General features: G+C 49.3%; 3 protein-coding genes across 10 annotated transcripts in view; 1 reads left to right on the top strand and 2 right to left on the bottom strand.

The window, feature by feature from the left end:
- The first annotated feature begins 17 nt into the window (after nucleotides 1–17).
- Nucleotides 18–6150, top strand: sox10 (SRY-box transcription factor 10). Its single transcript, XM_079372875.1, has 4 exons — nucleotides 18–404; nucleotides 1999–2806; nucleotides 3230–3498; nucleotides 3743–6150. Exons 2-4 carry the CDS (start codon nucleotides 2385–2387, stop codon nucleotides 4498–4500), a joined length of 1449 nt encoding a protein of 482 aa, XP_079229001.1. The 5' UTR covers nucleotides 18–404; nucleotides 1999–2384; the 3' UTR covers nucleotides 4501–6150.
- Nucleotides 6151–7739: 1589 nt separating this feature from the next.
- Nucleotides 7740–9752, bottom strand: polr2f (RNA polymerase II, I and III subunit F). Its single transcript, XM_079372874.1, has 5 exons — nucleotides 9555–9752; nucleotides 9161–9230; nucleotides 8931–9061; nucleotides 8173–8244; nucleotides 7740–7899 (listed from the first exon to the last, which is right to left on the bottom strand). The coding sequence occupies exons 1-5, from the start codon at nucleotides 9572–9574 to the stop codon at nucleotides 7809–7811; spliced, it is 384 nt and encodes a 127-aa protein (XP_079229000.1). The 5' UTR covers nucleotides 9575–9752; the 3' UTR covers nucleotides 7740–7808.
- A 178-nt stretch (nucleotides 9753–9930) lies between these two features.
- The window catches only part of LOC306819114 (uncharacterized protein), an 11124-nt gene continuing 3991 nt past the window's right edge, over nucleotides 9931–17063 (bottom strand). For 2 of the 8 annotated variants that reach the window (XM_079372871.1, XM_079372866.1), the window contains exons 6-15: nucleotides 17016–17063; nucleotides 16891–16930; nucleotides 11865–16248; nucleotides 11535–11657; nucleotides 11292–11418; nucleotides 11121–11211; nucleotides 10970–11043; nucleotides 10723–10837; nucleotides 10604–10650; nucleotides 9931–10226 (exon numbers count right to left, since the gene is read on the bottom strand). The exon at nucleotides 17016–17063 is cut by the window's right edge and continues 476 nt beyond it. In XM_079372871.1, coding sequence (XP_079228997.1) covers nucleotides 10132–10226; nucleotides 10604–10650; nucleotides 10723–10837; nucleotides 10970–11043; nucleotides 11121–11211; nucleotides 11292–11418; nucleotides 11535–11657; nucleotides 11865–16248; nucleotides 16891–16930; nucleotides 17016–17063 — 5144 coding nt within the window. In that variant the 3' untranslated portion in view covers nucleotides 9931–10131. The remainder of the gene's footprint in view (nucleotides 10227–10603; nucleotides 10651–10722; nucleotides 10838–10969; nucleotides 11044–11120; nucleotides 11212–11291; nucleotides 11419–11534; nucleotides 11658–11864; nucleotides 16249–16890; nucleotides 16931–17015) is intronic. The other 6 variants (XM_079372872.1, XM_079372867.1, XM_079372873.1 and 3 more) reach the window with 6 other exon arrangements.

The raw sequence follows: 17063 nt of genomic DNA, 5'->3' as shown, positions 1-17063 counted from the left end.
AGAGAGACAGAGAGAGAGAGACAGAGAGAGAGAGAGACAGAGAGAGAGACAGAGACAGAGAGAGAGAGACAGAGAGAGAGAGAGAGAGAGAGAGAGAGAGAGAGAGAGAGAGAGAGAGAGAGAGAGAGCAGCTTTTCTTCAGCCAATCAGAGATCTCGTAGCCTGCCTCTGCCTGTGCTGTTCCTTTAAGATTCGTCCTCCCCCCGCTCTCTCTCTCTCTCTCTGTTTTTTTCTCCTCTCGGGCTCATACAAGGAGCTCTTTAAGTCCTGGTCCTGGCACACAGAGCCTGCATTCATACCCTGGCAGCGAGAGCGAGCGAGCGCGGGGGCTGGGGAGCGAGCGTCACTTTGGAAACTCACGGATCCTCGTGCTCAACCGGCGACCTGTTTTTCTCAGTACTGAAGTAAGACGTCCAGACTTTCCTCCTGATGCTCTGACTCCAGACATCACTCACTTTATCTTTTCCGTCTGTTCGGATTCTTCACTCTGCTTTCTGTTCAGATTCATTTCAGATTAAACTGCGTCGATAACTTTTGATAACACTGATGATCATTTCTGTCAACTGTTGGAGGCAACTTTGAAAACTTTCTCTAGTTGCTCATCGCTGATAGTTTAAACTCTGAGTTTTATTTTGAAATGATTGGCGGAGCCCCTGCTGCACGGGGTCAACAGGTGCTCTTCAAGGACATCAGAGGTCAGAGGTCAAACAGGTATTCACGCAGACACGTCTGTGTTTGTTAAACGTCTCTCATCTCTGTGACGTCAGAGAAGTCATGTAGAGAGGTGTGTGTTTAAATTCTGCTGTCCGCTTCCTGTCAGTCAAACTGTAGGATGAAGTCTCAAACTGTCTCAGACCGCAGGAGACACTTTTCTACAGACTCGTCTTTTCTTCCTCTCATGAGTTCCTTTCAGTGGACAAATCTGTCAAGTGTCCCCAGAGTCAACTTTTCATTTGTCCTATTCAGAAAATCACAATTCATGTTGTGTTCTCCTCTGTCCTCTTTCTCTGACGTCCCTCCTCTGTCCTCTTTCCCTGACGTCCCTCTTCTGTCCTCTTTCCCTGATGTCCCTCCTCCGTCCTCTTTCTCTGACGTCCCTCCTCTGTCCTCTTTCTCTGACGTCCCTCCTCCGTCCTCTTTCTCCTCCGTCCCTCCTCCGTCCTCTTTCCCTGACGTCCCTCCTCCGTCCTCTTTCCCTGACGTCCCCTCCTCCGTCCTCTTTCCCTGACGTCCCTCCTCCGTCCTCTTTCCCTGACGTCCCTCCTCCGTCCTCTTTCCCTGACGTCCCTCCTCCGTCCTCTTTCCCTGACGTCCCTCCTCCGTCCTCTTTCCCTGACGTCCCTCTTCTGTCCTCTTTCCCTGACGTCCCTCCTCTGTCCTCTTTCCCTGACGTCCCTCCTCCGTCCTCTTTCCCTGACGTCCCTCCTCCGTCCTCTTTCCCTGACGTCCCTCCTCCGTCCTCTTTCCCTGACGTCCCTCCTCCGTCCTCTTTCCCTGACATCCCTCCTCCGTCCTCTTTCCCTGACGTCCCTCCTCCGTCCACCTGACGTCCCTCCTCCGTCCACCTGACGTCCCTCCTCCGTCCTCTTGACGTCCCTCCTCCGTCCTCTTTCCCTGACGTCCCTCCTCTGTCCTCCTGACGTCCCTCCTCTGTCCTCTTTCCCTGACGTCCCTCCTCTGTCCTCCTGACGTCCCTCCTCTGTCCTCTTTCCCTGACATCCCTCCTCTGTCCTCCTGACGTCCCTCCTCTGTCCTCTTTCCCTGACATCCCTCCTCTGTCCTCCTGACGTCCCTCCTCTGTCCTCCTGACGTCCCTCCTCTGTCCTCCTGACGTCCCTCCTCTGTCCTCCTGATGTCCCTCCTCTGTCCTCCTGACGTCCCTCCTCTGTCCTCCTGATGTCCCTCCTCTGTCCTCCTGACGTCCCTCCTCTGTCCTCCTGACGTCCCTCCTCTGTCCTCCTGATGTCCCTCCTCTGTCCTCTCTCTCTGCTCTTTCAGGTCTTTGCTCTTGGATTTCAAACGTGGGACGGCTGGAGGACAGAGTGAAGGGGAAGTGAGGAGGGAAGAGACAGCGGGTGAGTTTGGCGCAGACAGTTGCGCATTAGCAGGTAAACTGGGGTCCAAGGTGCGCACTGAGCCGCCTATGATACCAACAACCCGGATGGAAAGAACTTTAATGTGGAATCCTCACAGAGTTTTGCAACGGAGGCTGAGAGTAGAGACAGACTGGCAGTTTATATTATAATTTAAAGGGTGAAGGGACAGATCAGACCGCTGACGCTCCGTGCATCACTGCTGTGAGGAACAGGTGTACGGACCCCACAGGTAAAGCTAAAAACCAGGAGAAGGCACCTGGAGGTGTTTGTGTGTGTGTGTGAGGGAGGATGTCCAGAGAGGAGCAGAGCATGTCGGATGCGGAGCTCAGTCCTGGGATGTCTGACGACAGCCGATCTCTGTCACCGGGTCACTCCTCCGGCGCCACTGGCGGCGGGGACTCTCCGCTCAGCAGACAGCAGGAGTCTCAGCTCGTCGGTGATGACGACACGTCGGCCCTGAAATCCGACGACGAGGACGAACGTTTCCCTGCAGGGATCCGGGAAGCAGTGAGCCAGGTGCTGAACTGCTACGACTGGACGCTGGTGCCGATGCCGGTGCGCGTCAACAGCGGAAGCAAGAACAAGCCGCACGTGAAGAGACCCATGAACGCCTTCATGGTGTGGGCTCAGGCCGCTCGCAGGAAGCTGGCCGACCAACACCCGCACCTGCACAACGCAGAGCTCAGCAAGACCCTGGGCAAGCTGTGGAGGTGAGAGTCACTGCACTGATAGATCACTGATGAGACAGCAGGGGGCGCTCTCTCTGATGTGCTAGAATAAACTAAACACTAGTTCAACATTCAGACACAGCGATGTATCAGATGGTCTGCTTCGCTCCACACCGTCACTGAAGAGGTTAAATCCATTAACCCTGTCGGGACTGATTTGATAAAGATTTGACCTTGAACTCAGGCCTGATTGGTTAATTGGCCCAGTAACAGATGACGGGGGGCTGAGGAGGGTCGGGGGTTCTCACGCCATTACTGCCAGCAGTACGAACAGGAAGCTCAGTGTCATGTTACAGACGGGATGATTCTTTGACCTTTATGATTTCATCAAAGACCAGCAGTCAAAAACCCAGAGCGGCAGGCAGGGCGTCGACTCTTCTGTAACATCTGTTGTCTTTGTCCAAGGCTTCTTAACGAGAGCGACAAGCGTCCGTTCATCGAGGAGGCTGAGAGGCTCAGGAAGCAGCACAAGAAGGACTATCCCGACTACAAGTACCAGCCGAGACGCCGCAAGAACGGGAAGCCAGGTTCTGGATCAGGGAGTGAGGCCGACGGCCATTCTGAGGGGGAGGTCAGCCACAGCCAATCCCACTACAAGGGCCTCCAACTGGAAGTGGCTCTGAGTGGGGGAGCTCGGTCCCCCCTGGCGGACGGGCACCACCATCATGCTGCAGGTGAGCTGCAGGCTCCTCCCACTTCCTCTCTGATTGAAACACACACCTGGTTCAATAGTCAGTTTTTTAGAGCTAACAGTAAAACTAAAAACATGGAGGACAAAGGGGGGAGCTGAGGATCTCCTGCGCCCCCCTAAGAAACCTGATCATCGTCTAAGCAGCTGTCTGATGAACCAGATTTATCAGTTCAATCTTTTATTTAATGTTTGGAGATCATTTAAAATACGTTGTTCCTTCTCTGCAGGTCACAGTCCTCCCACGCCCCCCACCACGCCAAAGACTGAGCCTCAGTCCGTGAAGGTCAGGGATGGAAAACGGGAAGTTTCCCGAGGCGCGATGGGAGCAGAGGGGAGCTCAGCTGCTGCAGGATCTGGGAAACCTCACATCGACTTTGGTAACGTGGACATCGGTGAGATGAGCCATGAGGTGATGGCCAACATGGAGCCTTTTGATGTCAATGAGTTCGACCAGTACCTGCCCCCCAATGGACACCCGGGGCCGAGCGCCGGGGCAGGAGCAGCCGCCGCTGCATCTCCAGCCTCGTCCTACGCCTACGGCATCTCGTCAGCTCTGGCAGCAGCCAGCGGACACTCGGCTGCCTGGCTCTCTAAGCAGCAGCATCACACCCACAACCCCCCTCTGAGCTCGGACCCCTCCAAGGCCCAGATTAAGAGCGAGGTCGGAGGAGCTGTTGGTCACTTCTCAGAGGCGACGTCTGCCGGCTCCCACGTGACCTACACTCCCCTCAGCCTCCCTCACTACAGCTCGGCCTTCCCCTCGCTGGCCTCCAGGGCTCAGTTCAGCGACTACGCCGACCACCAGGCCTCAGGGTCGTACTACGCCCACCCCAGCCAAGCCACCGGGCTGTACTCTGCCTTCTCTTACATGGGCCCCTCCCAGAGACCCCTGTACTCTGCCATCACTGACGGGGCCAGCGTCCCACAGTCCCACAGCCCCCCCCACTGGGAACAGCCCGTCTACACCACACTGTCGCGGCCATGACAGACAACGAGACAAGTGGGCCCTGGTGCCGATTCAGCCCCCGTGTTAGACCCAAGGTCCAGCTGCAGCAACATCACTGTCGATGGGACCGGTGGGTGTGGCGGTCTGGGCCGGGGGGAGTGGGCACGCACTGGGAGGGGAGGCTGGGGCAGCAGCGGGGAAGACACTCCGTGGTGCTCTCGCCCAGAGTCAGAAGTTCTGTCGCAGCTCCAGGACGAGGTCGGAGCGGGTTGGTTTTGAAGCGTGGAGGAGGATTCGGGGCACAGAGAATAGAGTTTAGAGAACGTAGTTCTTTGAGGGAGTCCAGGATAAAACTCGCTCCCCCCCTCCATGACGTTCAACGTTAGCAACGCTAACCAGCCTCAGGCGCTCTGAACACATTTGTTCATAAGCGGGAAGGACCAGGTTCCTGGAAGAGTCCAAGTGTATCGGGGAGGTTCATTGTGGTCTCCTTCACGACCCAAGGGGGTAGTCGAGGTCGGGACCTCGGACTCTGTGACTCTTAAAATGAAACGATGGACACTTTGTTGTAACGGTCTTAATTGTACGAATGTGTCGCCGAGCGACTTGTGTATGTGTCGAAAATAACCACAAAGTATTTTAAAATGTGGACCAGCTCACAGGGACTAGGGTTCCTGGGTCGGACTGAGACAGAGTCCTTTCATGACCTTCAGTCCAACGCGCTGGGCCTTAAAACGTTTAAAGTTTCAGGATATGAAACAGATTTTAAGAAGCAACCAAAGTTTTGAGACCAAAACTTATGAAGAAGAAACGTCCGGATGTTTCTCCCGGCGCGACGCTCCAGACCACCTGACCATCAGCTCGAACTGTCGTGGTTGTTTTAAAGGGACGGATTGAATTTAGACGACAGGATGGTGTGATGGTCTGTTTCATGTATTCATAAAGATATCCTGTTTTTAAAAAGTGTTAATGTCTCCGGACTGAAGCTGAGAAACAAAATGAAAACCGTCGGACTGATGACAGAAGAGTGTAATTCCTCGAGTGGCCACCGGAGGCTTGCAACAACAGGAAGTCAGTCCTCGTGAAGCTCCACATGAACTGCAGAATGAAAGGAGCAGTCTGTAACGCTGACTCTGAAGGTTAAAAGGGGCGTCGCTCTCAGGCCAAAATGAGGGCGGGATGCAAATATGAGCGTTTTTAAAGACGCGTCCCTTTAAGGCAGGGGTGTCCAAAGTGCGGCCCGGGGGCCATTTGTGGCCCTTGAGTGGATTTTTTGTGGCCCTTGACTTCAAATCGAAGAATCAGAAGATTTTGGCCCCAGGCCTCATCAGATATCGTATTTCGTTCTTTTTTTCTTTTTCATGTTAGCGAGGGAGACCTCTAAAAGCCTGACTATTCTTTCCAAAAAATTAGAACACAACAGTTTCCCACTGCAATTAGATAGATAGATAGATAGATAGATAGATACTTTATTGATCCCGAGGGAAATTCAAGTTAGATTCAAATTAGTTATTTATTATTAATTATTGTGTATTTACATTATTTTTTGAAGAGGTCAAAATACAAAAAGTTCCTTCCAATATTTAAAAAAAACAAACAAAAAAACCCTGTGGCCCGTGAGCGATTCTAACGCGACAATTTTGGCCCGCAAGAAAAAAAGTTTGGACACCACTGCTTTAAGGTCTTTGACGTCACATATTCTCCTTTGTGTTGTTTTTGGTTCCTCTGATGTTTGTGAGAGAACATAAATTGATTCTAAGTTTTGCTTTGATGTTAACACTGACACCGCTCTGTATGCATGCAGCACACATCATTTACTCTGAAGCTCTGTGACCACTAACCTCCAATAAAGCTTTCTGCACTCACGTCTGACGCTTCATCTTTAAACGTCTCCGAGCAGCAAACTCATGTTTGTATGAAAAATAAGTCAAGAGATGAGACAGCAGTCATGTGATCAGCGTCTGTGGACACACACACACACACACACACACACACACACACACACACACACACACACACACACACACACACACACACACACACACACACACACACACACACACACACACACACACACACACACACACACACACACACACACACACACACACACACACACACACACACACACACACACACACTTCGGTCGACCTGCACAGTCGGCCGTTTAGACACAAACATGAAGTTCACTTTGATGGAACTGAAACCGTCCTTGGACTTGAACTAATCCAGTCCTGCGGGGCTCCTGATTGGTTACTGGGGATGCGTGTGTGTGTGTGTGTGTGTGTGTGTGTGTGTGTGTGCGCGCGCTGCGGGTTAAAATGAACTCCTAATTTCATCTTTTTAATCGGCTGTGTGATACTGTGGAAAGACAAAGAGGGCCATTGTGTTTGTGTGTGTGTGTGTGTGTGTGTGTGTGTGTGTGTGTGTGTGTAATAAGGGGGTATTGCACATAACAGCCCGGCCTGCAGCTCCACCACGACACAAAGAGACTCTGATAGTCTCTGTGCACAGCGAGCCTTCGTTACCCATCATCCCTCTCGTCTCCCTGACAAACACCCCAAACAGCCCCGTCTGTAAGAGTCACAGCAGACTGACACTGATGCCTGTGTGTTACCATGGAAACAACACAGACACTTTCAGAACTCATAAACACCAAACTCCTGCCCACTGTGAAAACTGCACAAACACATCTGCAACAGTTCAGTGTGAAGCCATCACTGCGTGTTGCCATGGTAACAAACGGGTAACGATATTACACAAGTTTAAAACTCGTATGTTGACAGCACAAGAGGAACCGTCAGCTGATTGGAGGACGACCTGACGGTGGCCTCACTGCGCCGGCTGCTGATTGTCACATGAACGCCCCCCCCCCGCTCCAGTCTCCCCCCGAGGCGCTGAACTCCCAATCAAAAGACTCTCTGATGAACATTTGTTTTTTTCAGACTCTAATAACGTCACTGTGGTTCCACACATTTAGATTCCAGCTCAGACTGGATCTTCCACAACCTTTAAATGTTCGAGGCGTCCCGTGGCGCCGCTCTGACGTTATGAAAAGGTCGTTCTGCAGCGAGTTACGAAGAGTGGAAATAAAAGGACTCCTTCACATTTCCACATGACGGTGGTCCAACAGGGAGGATTGAGGACTGGCGTGTTTGTGGCGAGGAGTCTCTCGCTCAGGTGTGAGCGGCTCGTTGTTTAATCACACGGCGAGACGTTGAATAAATCACACAGTCGTTTCTACAAAAAGGTTTATTCAACAGAAACACCGTCACCTCCTCTCCAAATAAAACTCAGGATTCTTTCTATAACACGCAGCGGTTACAGCGCCCCCTTGTGGCTGCTGTTTAATCAGTGATGATGAGCTCGTCACAGCCCCAGTCCTCATAGCTGCCATCAGGCAGGTACCTGCGGATGATGATGGGGATCTTTCTGCCCCTGCAGGACAAAACACAAGTGTTTGTTTCATTTCAAACAAAAAGCAATAATTTAATAAGTTTAATAAAGTTTGAAGTCTTAATCACGTTACTTCAGTTGGTGACAAATTAAAGTTTAGACAGTTTCTCATTTTATTTTGCAGCACGTCGTCATGTGACCACCACTTCTTTCTTTGAACTTAGACTTTAACAGTAATTGTGGCGTGTGCTGCTGTCACCATGGTGACACAGATCGCTTCGTGACGCGCTTAAAGAAAATGAAGGCGGGACTTACTTGAGCTCTTTCATGGCGATCTGCAGAGGATCCGTTTCTCCCTCCAGCTCCACCATGACAGGAGCGCACATCCTGAAACAGGAACAGCTCACTGTGAGTCACCTGATCCTTTTATATCCAATCCAGACACTGAACCAGCTGAGATTATCGTGACCTCACACGCCGCCGCCGCCACAGAGCTCGCTAACACCGGGAAGAAGGAGCGCATCACGCCAGTTGTTAAAGCTCCTTTTTAAATCTCTTAAAGGTATCGGGGCTTAAAAGCCTCTCAGGGCGCCATCAGCCTGGCACTGCGTACCAACAGGCTGCTCTCTTCGCCGTTACCCCGCCGACCTGCGCTCGCACTTTGACCAGCCTGAGCACGGTGACCTCTGGTACAAGACGCCGTGACACAACACATGACCTGACCATGAAGCGTGCTCAGCTTGTAAACAGACAGACATGTGGGTGTCCACACTTCAGAGAACACAGAGAACATGGCGGCGACGCCGAGACTCATCAAACTCTCCATCATGAAGGCCGTCAGCGGCGTGCTCGTGCAGGGAGTGTACCGAGCCCGATCACGGAACGGTCACACTGAACGAACTGGACTTCAGGTCCGCCCACATGTTAACAGGAAGTGAACAGGATAACCGGAGCGTCTTCTTCAGCTTGCTCATGAAGACGTAACAATCTCACTGACTGATAAACACGAACCAGTCCTCCGTGACCTTCAGATGACATGCGGAAGAAACGGCGTGAAGAGGACAAATACTCACGCTATCTGGAGCGCTCGCGTGCCGAGGACTCGTGCTCGCTCGTATTTGGTCATGTACGGCGTCGTGATCCTCTTCTGATTCGCCTGCTGGCCTTCACCTGCGGGGAGGATCTGCACGTTCTCCTGGTCCTCCTGCTCGCCGTCAGACACGTCACTCGTTACAAACACACCTTGTGACGTCATCATACCTCACTTTATAATTTAACAAACTTTAAAATGTAATAATCTTACGTCTTCCGGGTTTTCCAGATCATCTAAACCTTCATCCTCTTCACCGTCATCAAAGTCTGCGTCGTCAAAACTACAAACAATCATTTACAAAACTTATTTAAAGTTAAATATATTATTATGTAAAGTTAAATATGTTATTATGTAAAGTTAAATATGTTATTTAAAATTAAACATATTATTTCAAGTTAAATATATTATTTAAAGATAGAAATATTATTACTATTATTTCAAGTTAAATATATTATTGATTAAAATTAAATGTATTATTTAAAGGTAAATGTATTATTTTAAGTTAAATATTCTTGTGTTTAGAGAACCGGTTCTCTTAGCTTCTTCAGGCTAACATGCTAACAGACGTCATTAAAGCGCGTCATAAAGAAAGCTCGTTACTTACTTATCTTCGTTGTCGGACATCTTGAATCAATGAGCTCGTTTATATCCTTTATAAATATAACGTATCTTTAATTATCTTTATTTCAGACACGTTCAAAAACATGTCGTGAACGTGAACACACACGAACGGTAAGACCTCACAACTTCCGGTATCTCTGTGCGTTGGTAAATATTCCGGGTGCTCGACAGGGACATCTGATTCGTTCCGTCCCGCTTCTTCTTCTTCTTCGACGGATTTTAAAAGCGGTTGGCATCCACAATGTTGAATATAAATATATAAATAAATGAACAGAGTTGCTTAAGAACACTTTTTAAGGACACGTTTTGAGGAGATTGTTCACTGGTTGAAGAAGAAAAGGAGATGTGACATCAGCAACTTGTTTCTTACCTCGTTTATTGATTACAAGAGAAAAAGAAACTGATTGCATAAGAGAGGGTAAAGAAACATTCAGGAAGAACTGTTCATCGACAACATTAAATAATTACTCTGAGAAAAATTATCCATATCAATCTAAAAGACAAACTATATGAAACATTTCATAATGTAAGACGTTCTTGCCCGCGACGTCCACTCCGTCTCAGGCATCATTTTTTTTATGGTTCAGCATCTTGAAGACTTTACTCGGCTTGAACTTTGATTTCGACTTCTTGAGATCTTTGAGTTCTTCTTTCTCTGAGGAGAGAAACACACTTCATTAAAGGAGCAGTCTGTAACTATGCCCCTAGTGTTTAAAATGTGTACTGCAGTCTAAACTCTAATCATCTCAGAGAGCTGTCTCCCCCCCTCCTCTCTAGAGTGGATGCTCACACAGGTCACCATGTGGTGGACACTGAAGCTTCAGTGTTTAGCCAGCTCTGCATCGGTCTGTATGAACTCCTGCATTCATAAGTGTCTTGCCCAAGGACACATCGGTCATGTGGCTGCAGGAGCTTGGGCTCGAACTCGTCCTTCAGGTTGATGACTGACTCTACCACTAAGCCACAGCTGGTCCAACATGCACAATGACAGAAACAACATGAACTATCTGATTCCAATCAAACCCTTCTCACCTTTATCCTTCATCACAGCTCCTCGATACAGATCCTCCTCTCGTTCTCTAAACAGGACAATAAATCTGCATCACTTTTCAAATCTCTCAACATGACATGTTTGTTTGTTTGTTGTTTACCTGAGCCTGTCCTGATCCAGGCTGCTCACGATCTGGTTCCTCTGTTCAATGATGGCGACCAGCTCGTCCATCAGCTGCTGCTCCTCCCCTCGATCTTTGTCGCTCCACTCACCCTCTGCATGTGAACGCCACAGAATTAAAAAATGAACACTGAATCAGTGGTAGAGGCAGCATGCAGACGGTCTGTGGTCGTGCACTGATACTGCTATAATAAAGTCTGAGTGAACGCAGCAGGTGACACACTGACCTGGTTTATTCAGGAGACACCTGAGGCCGTACTCCACATCGGCCTGTCTCTCCTCCAACTTCTGCTGCTTTGTTCTGACAAAGACACGAAACATGAATCAATATGTTTAAACACCTCCAACACTCGCTGAGAAGACGCTCCTGCTACTCACAGATGCACCAGCTCTGTGTCTCTGCGCACCACAACGTTTGTCTCATGGACAAGAGAAAACCACTCGCTCAGCATCTCTTCTTCCTCTTTACCTGAAACGCAAAGAACAACGTCATGGAGTCTGTATCTCTGCACGCTGTCTGATTGTGCAGAAGCAGTAAGCTCTGCTCACCACTCCTGCTCTCTCTCAGAGTCCTCTCCAGCTCCACTCCTCTTTGCTCCAGAGTCTGCAGATGTTTATCGAGCTCGCTCATCTCCACTCGCAGATCTTCTGTGGAAACGTTCTTGTCTGTCTGCACCTGTCAATCATCATTTCAGACTCAAATCAGTCAAAGATCCTGAGAATGCTCAGCATGCTGTTTACAGCATTCAAACAAACATTTTAATTGATACTGTTATTCTTCAGGTGTTGTACCTTCCTCCTGATGAGTGGGAAGCCATGTCCGGGGGCGGGGCCTCGCCTGGATGGGAGCGACTGACAAGTCTTTGATTTGCTCATCGCATGATTTCGATTGAAAGGATTCTCGCTGCAGACGAGCTGAAAATGGACAGAAAGTCAAGGTCAAAGTTGTTTCTGCTGATTACCTGAAGTAGAAACATGAAGACATCAAGTCTGGTATGTTGACAACGTGATCATCTTTTATATTTTTTAAAAGAGTAGCTCGATAACGTGGTCATGAGTCGGTGACCTGCAGACGTTACAGTTATGTCAGAGTGAATGCAGAGTTCACATCTTTCTTCCTACCTTACTTTGAGACGATGATGTCTCCGTCAGGTCACCACACAGAGACGAGCCATGACAGCGAGAAGATGAGATTGCTGGCACAGAGAGGCTTCTGGGTAAGATGTAGGTCTGTGCTTCATCTGAACCTGCACACGGCCAAGCGGCTGCTTCGTTCACATTTTGAAGGGAAGCTCTCAAACTTGTAACACCAGCGAGGTTCGACTCTCCAACTGGTTCACTTGAAGTTTGCACTGTTAACATGACAGCGAGCACTCCCTCTGCTGGGATAGACGCGGTGTCACATCCAACCTCGGGCGTCTCAGCAGGAGGCGATGTTTCTCCAGCGTTCCCTGAACACAATTGCTCGCCCTCATTCCCTGACTCTACACAAGCCACTGTCAGTATTGTCACATCTGCACCTTCAGTGTTTGTGTCCTCGGTCATATCTTCAGCGAACGTATTCAGAGGAACAGCACCTCCGTTCCATGATTTATCAGTCACATCGCCCTCGCTCACTGATTTATCAGTCATGTCCCCCTTAATCCCTGACTCTACACAAGCCACTGTCAGCATTGTCAAGCCTGCACACTCAGTGTTTGTGTCCTCAGTCATATCTTCAGCGAACACATTCAGAGGAACAGCACCTACGTTCCCTGATTTATCAGTCACATCACCCTCGTTCCCTGATTTATGAGTCACTTCAACCTCGTTCCCTGATTTATCAGTCACGTAACCCAGGTTCCCTGATTTATGAGTCACTTCAACCTCGTTCCCTGATTTATCAGTTACGTCGACCTCGTTCCCTGATTTATCAGTCACTCCGACCACGTTCGCTGATTTATCAGTCACTTCGACCTCGTTCCCTGATTTATCAGTCACATCGCCCTCGCTCACTGATTTATCAGTCATGTCCCCCTTAATCCCTGACTCTACACAAGCCACTGTCAGCATTGTCACATCTGCACACTCAGTGTTTGTGTCCTCAGTCATATCTTCAGCGAACGTATTCAGAGGAACAGCACCTACGTTCCCTGATTTATCAGTCACTTCGCCCTCGTTCCCCGATTTATGAGTCACTTCGCCCTCGTTCCCTGATTTATCAGTCACTTCGCCCTCGTTCCCTGATTTATCAGTCACTTCGCCCTCGTTCCTTGATTTATCAGTGACTTTGCACTCGCTCACTGATTTATCAGTCACGTCACCCTCATTCACTGATTTATCAGTCACACCGCCCTCGTTCCCTGATTTATCAGTCACACCGCCCTCGTTCCCTGATTTATCAGCCGCTTTGCCCTGGCTCACTGATTTATCAGTCATGTCCCCCTTAATCCCTGACTCTACACAAGCCACTGTCAGCATTGTCAAGCCTGCACACTCAGTGTTTGTGTCCTCAGTCATATCTTCAGCGAACATATTCAGAGGAACAGCCCTCACGTTCCCTGATTTATCAGTCACATCACCCACGTTCCCTGATTCATAAGTCGCTTCACCCTCGTTCCCTGATTTATGAGTCACTCCGACCTCGTTCCCTGATTTATCAGTCACTTCGACCACGTTCGCTGATTTATCAGTCACTTCGACCTCGTTCCCTGATTTATCAGTCACTCCGACCTCGTTCCCTGATTTATCAATCACGCCACCCTCGTTCACTGATTTATCAGAAACACCGCCCTCGTTCCCTGATTTATCAGATACGTCGACATCGTTCCCTAATTTATCAGTCACTTTGCCCTCGCTCACTGATTTATCAGTCATGTCCCCCTTAATCCCTGACTCCACACAAGCCACTGTCAGCATTGTCACATCTGCACACTCAGTGTTTGTGTCCTCAGTCATATCTTCAGCGAACGTATTCAGAGGAACAGCACCTACGTTCCCTGATTTATCAGTCACATCACCCTCGTTCCCTGATTTATCAGTCTCATCACCCACGTTCCCTGATTTATAAGTCGCTTCGCCCTCGTTCCCTGATTTATCAGTCACGTAACCCAGGTTCCCTGATTTATGAGTCACTCCGACCTCGTTCCCTGATTTATCAGTCACTTCGCCCTCGTTCCCTGATTTATCAGTCACTTCGACCACGTTCGCTGATTTATCAGTCACTCCGACCTCGTTCCCTGATTTATCAATCACGCCACCCTCGTTCACTGATTTATCAGAAACACCGCCCTCGTTCCCTGATTTATCAGTTACGTCGACCTCGTTCCCTGATTTATCAGTCACTTTGCCCTCGCTCACTGATTTATCAGTCATGTCCCCCTTAATCCCTGACTCTACACAAGCCACTGTCAGCATTGTCACATCTGCACACTCAGTGTTTGTGTCCTCAGTCATATCTTCAGCGAACGTATTCAGAGGAACAGCACCTACCTTCCCTGATTTATCAGTCACACCGCCCGCGTTCCCTGATTTATCAGTCACTTTGCCCTCGCTCACTGATTTATCAGTTACGTTGACCTCGTTCCCTGATTTATCAGCCGCTTTGCCCTGGCTCACTGATTTATCAGTCATGTCCCCCTTAATCCCTGACTCTACACAAGCCACTGTCAGCATTGTCACATCTGCACACTCAGTGTTTGTGTCCTCAGTCATATCTTCAGCGAACGTATTCAGAGGAACAGCACCTACCTTCCCTGATTTATCAGTCACACCGCCCGCGTTCCCTGATTTATCAGTCACTTTGCCCTCGCTCACTGATTTATCAGTTACGTTGACCTCGTTCCCTGATTTATCAGTCACTTTGCCCTCGCTCACTGATTTATCAGTCATGTCCCCCTTAATCCCTGACTCTACACAAGCCACTGGCAGCCTTGTCACATCTGCACACTCAGTGTTTGTGTCCTCAGTCATATCTTCAGCGAACGTATTCAGAGGAACAGCACCTACGTTCCCTGATTTATCAGTCACATCACCCTCGTTCCCTGATTTATCAGTCACATCACCCTCGTTCCCTGATTTATAAGTCGCTTCGCCCTCGTTCCCTGATTTATCAGTCACGTCGCCCTCATTCACTGATTTATCTGTCACGTCACCCTCGCTCACTGATTTATCAGTCATGTCACCCTCAATCCCTGGCTCTACACAAGCCCCTGTCAGCATTGTCAAGTCTGCACCCTCAGTGTTTGTGTCCTCGGTCATATCTTCAGTAAACGTATTCAGAGAAACAGCATGCTTGTTCCCTGATTTATCAGTCATGTCGCCCTCGTTCCCTGATTTATCAGTCACGCCGCCCTCGTTCACTGATTTATCAGTCACGCCGCCCTCGTTCACTGATTTATCAGTCACGCCGCCCTCGTTCCCTGATTTATCAGTCATGTCGCCCTCGTTCCCTGATTTATCAGTCACACCGCCCTCGTTCACTGATTTATCAGTCATGTCACCCTCAATCCCTGGCTCTACACAAGCCACTGTCAGCATTGTCAAGTCTGCACCCTCAGTGTTTGTGTCCTCGGTCATATCTTCAGTAAACGTATTCAGAGAAACAGCATGCTTGTTCCCTGATTGATCAGTCACTTCACCCTCGTTCCCTGATTTATCAGTCACGCCGCCCTTGTTCCCTGATTTATCAGTCACGTCGCCCTCGTTCACTGATTTATCAGTCATGTCGCCCTCGTTCCCTGATTTATCAGTCACACCGCCCTCGTTCACTGATTTATCAGTCACACCGCCCTCGTTCACTGATTTATCAGTCACACCGCCCTCGTTCACTGATTTATCAGTCACGTCGCCCTCGTTCACTGATTTATCAGTCATGTCGCCCTCGTTCCCTGATTTATCAGTCACACCGCCCTCGTTCACTGATTTATCAGTCATGTCGCCCTCGTTCACTGATTTATCAGTCACGCCGCCCTCGTTCACTGATTTATCAGTCACGTCGCCCTCAATCTCTGGCTCTACACAAGCCACTGTCAGCATTGTCAAACCTGCGCCCTCAGTGTTTGTGTCCTCAGTCATATCTTCAGCGAACGGATTCAGAGAAACAGCACGCTTGTTGCCTGATTTATCGGTTCTGACGTCTGCACGTTCGGTGTCCTCGGCCATATATTCTGCAAACGGATTCAGAGAAACAGCACGCTTGTTGCCTGATTTATCGGTTCTGACGTCTGCACGTTCGGTGTCCTCGGCCATGTCTTCTGCAAACGGATTCAGAGAAACAGCAGCTCTGATGCCATCGCTCCCTGCAGACTGTGCAGCTGACACTGCAAAGTCACTTTGAGCTTCCTCATCAAATTCCTCTGCAAACGGGTTGGGAGGGACTATTCTTGGTGTGCAACATCTTTTGCTAAATCTGGTGCGAGGAGCTGGTACTGGAGGCGGAGCAGGAGGCAGCAGAGTCCAGGGTCCAGGGTGGACGATGTGCAGCCACGGATGGTTAGTTCTCACTTTGGGGCTCACTCTGCTGGAGCTAAGAGGGGGCAGGAAGGGTTAGCTGCTTTCAGGAAATAATCCACAAGCATGCACACATATCTGAGGAATCAATTCATTTAAACATTCAAACACCTCCTTGGTGTCAAAGTCTGCAGAGAGGACTTTAGCTGTGCCTGTATATGACTGCATGTAAACTCTGACTGCATGGGAACCGTTTAGATTCCCAGAAAGCAAACAGGAGTCAGCGAATCTCTCCTCGCTGCGGTTTGTAGATACATCTAAAGGTGTGTTTGATCTAAAGCTGCACTGCTTCTTGAGTCTATTGATCCTTAAATTAAGACAGAGAGTATGAAACTGTCCACATCCTGTCAAAGTAGTGTTAACTTCTAATAAAGGCCTGTCCCAGTCTGAAGCTGCCTCGCTGCTGTTTATAATGCTTGTATGGATCAGAACACTTCAGATGTTTTCTGAATGTGGAGAATCTTCTGTCTGCTGAATATTTACAGTTTGAAAGTTTACTTTGAGATCAGTTCGAGGCCGGCCTCACGTCAGGGTCATCTCAGACGAACAGGTCGGACCTCAGACTGAGAGCTATGCGGTGACATCCGGCGGACTGAACCTTTAATTCAAAGTGTGATGGTGAACAGAGGACCGTGAGGAGACTCTTCAGGACACTTACGTGTGAGAACAAGAACTTTTCTCCTGCTCGTTTCCTTTTTCTGCACACAGAGAGAAACGGGTCACAAAGATGGAAACTCAGGACATGCACAGAGTGACTGAGAGAAGTCCAACAGGACTGTTTACCGGAAGGGGGGGCGCCGTCTGGTGTCTGGGGAGGTCTGTTACTGGGTG

This window comes from Symphodus melops (assembly GCF_947650265.1).
Source record: "Symphodus melops genome assembly, contig: scaffold_279, whole genome shotgun sequence".
NCBI lineage: Eukaryota > Metazoa > Chordata > Actinopteri > Labriformes > Labridae > Symphodus > Symphodus melops.
Note: the sequence above shows the minus strand (reverse complement) of the source record. Positions and strands in the feature narration are given on the sequence as shown.

Bases quoted from the DNA above. Each gene is read 5' to 3' on its own strand.
- polr2f (XM_079372874.1), bottom strand. From the start codon at position 9,574: ATGTCCGACAACGAAGATAA. The intron at 9,231-9,554 runs GTAAGTAACGAG...GATTGTTTGTAG, and splicing joins ATGTCCGACAACGAAGATAA to TTTTGACGACGCAGACTTTG. The intron at 9,062-9,160 runs GTAAGATTATTA...GACGGCGAGCAG, and splicing joins ATCTGGAAAACCCGGAAGAC to GAGGACCAGGAGAACGTGCA.
- sox10 (XM_079372875.1), top strand. From the start codon at position 2,385: ATGTCCAGAGAGGAGCAGAGCATGTCGGATGCGGAGCTCAGTCCTGGG. The intron at 2,807-3,229 runs GTGAGAGTCACT...TCTTTGTCCAAG, and splicing joins ACCCTGGGCAAGCTGTGGAG to GCTTCTTAACGAGAGCGACA. The intron at 3,499-3,742 runs GTGAGCTGCAGG...CCTTCTCTGCAG, and splicing joins GCACCACCATCATGCTGCAG to GTCACAGTCCTCCCACGCCC.